At 33.4% G+C, this 1810-nt stretch overlaps 1 protein-coding gene across 1 annotated transcript; it reads left to right on the forward strand.

Annotated features, from left to right (window-relative positions):
- Nucleotides 282–1557, forward strand: LOC109345592. The gene is made up of 2 exons (XM_019584680.1): nucleotides 282–609; nucleotides 908–1557. Exons 1-2 carry the CDS (start codon nucleotides 442–444, stop codon nucleotides 1466–1468), a joined length of 729 nt encoding a protein of 242 aa, XP_019440225.1. The 5' UTR covers nucleotides 282–441; the 3' UTR covers nucleotides 1469–1557.

The raw sequence follows: 1810 nt of genomic DNA on the forward strand, positions 1-1810 counted from the left end.
ATGTGTAACAAGTTGCACTTGCCAGCCATGTCACCTAAGGTCAATGGTCCTAGGAGCAACAACAAAAAATTGATTGACGATTCTTAGTATTTTGTTGTGGACGAGACTTCATCTTCAACTTCCTTTACTCTAACTATCAAATCATTTTATAACTCTATTTTTTTTAATGGTGGGACTCGAACCCACAAACTCTTGCACTTCATTCTTTAAGTCTTCTCTCTTCACCATCACACGATCTTACGATCTTATGGCTCATTCCATTCCTTAAGTCCTGCGAGCAAATTAAATGTAAATGTGAAAGATCAACATGGCATGGATTCCTTCTAGTTCTAGCTTTGCTTATTTCTCAAACTTTATAAATTGAAGGATTTCATCAAAACTTAATTGTCCACTACAACCTAGTACTCCTCCTCAATTAGGACTTGTAAAAAAGGAACAAATATGAAGTTCCATAAGGAGTACTTGGATTTGATTTTGGTCCCTTCTGGGTTACTAATCATGTTTGCTTATCACCTTTATCTTCTTCACAAATATCTCAATCAGCCTCACACCACAGTCATGGGATTTGAGAACAATGATAGAAAAGCTTGGGTTGAAAGAATTATGCAGGCAAGTGTCTTTTCTCCTTCCATCTTTCCTTTTTTTTGGTCTTATTACGAGTTGATTTTTTAAGGGAAATATAAATAAACGACTCTCAAGTCCGACTCTTTCATTCATTATCCTAAAAAAATCAACTTGCAAAGAGACTCTTACTTATTCGAGTTATATTTGAAAATTGAAATAACAAACTATTTATGTATCTCTATTATGTGTTCAGTGACATTCATGTAATTCCAATATTATTCTAAATGTTGTCTACAAAGGTTGTAAATAACATTTATCATATTCTTCACATGGAAATAAACAGGCTGAAAAAAAGGATGTTGGAACAGCACTTTCTGTGATTCAATCAAACATTTCAGCAGCAACATATTTGGCCTCAGTGTCTTTAACTCTATGTTCTCTAATAGGAGCATGGATTGCTAATAGTTCAAACATTTTCTTCAAGAGTCAATTAATCTATGGTGACACAAGACCAACCACTGTTTCAATCAAGTACATTTGTTTATTAACCTCTTTCCTACTTGGATTTGCATGCTTTATTCAATCAACAAGGCACTTTGTTCATGCAACATATCTTATAAGCATTCCAGATAGTTTTATCCCAGTGAGTAATGTTGAAACTGCAGTCATAAGGGGAAGTGATTTCTGGGCCCTTGGTCTTAGAGCCCTTTATTTTGCACTTGATTTGTTGCTTTGGTTTTTTGGGCCAATACCTATGTTCATTTGTTCTGTGGTTATGGTTCTGGTTCTTCATTATCTTGATTCTAATTCTAGGCCTCTGCTTCTTCATAATAGGCCTCAGGGAAGCCAGGTTTCTGTGCCAAAGAGAGACATTAAGGTAGCAAGAACAAGTAATGGTTTATAGTGAAGCAAAAATTCTGTGAAATTTATGAAAGCAATGTATTCTTCTACATGAATATATAAGATTTTACTTGGTTGAAAAGAAAAAAAAAGAGTTTTGAAGGGTCATGTAAAAATGGTATGAGACATTGATAAATCCATTTGATGAACAAGAAAGATGGGTCATTCATGAATAAAAAAGATAAGAAAAGCTTAAAGCTCGAAAAAAAAGGAGAAAGAATTTATTGAAATGAATAGTATTTATCCTCGTTATATTGATTGGATACGATGAAATCATTTTATAAAAGGAAGAAAAAAACTAACTAACCAGTTAATCCTTTTTTTACTATTGGAAACTAATAACTTT

Source organism: Lupinus angustifolius, chromosome LG04 (genome assembly GCF_001865875.1).
Source record: "Lupinus angustifolius cultivar Tanjil chromosome LG04, LupAngTanjil_v1.0, whole genome shotgun sequence".
NCBI lineage: Eukaryota > Viridiplantae > Streptophyta > Magnoliopsida > Fabales > Fabaceae > Lupinus > Lupinus angustifolius.

What these genes read in the sequence shown, in the direction of transcription:
- LOC109345592 (XM_019584680.1), top strand. Translation starts at nt 442, where the DNA reads ATGAAGTTCCATAAGGAGTACTTGGATTTGATTTTGGTCCCTTCTGGG. An exon ending in GGGTTGAAAGAATTATGCAG is followed by an intron (nt 610 to 907) that starts GCAAGTGTCTTT and finishes GGAAATAAACAG; the next exon opens with GCTGAAAAAAAGGATGTTGG.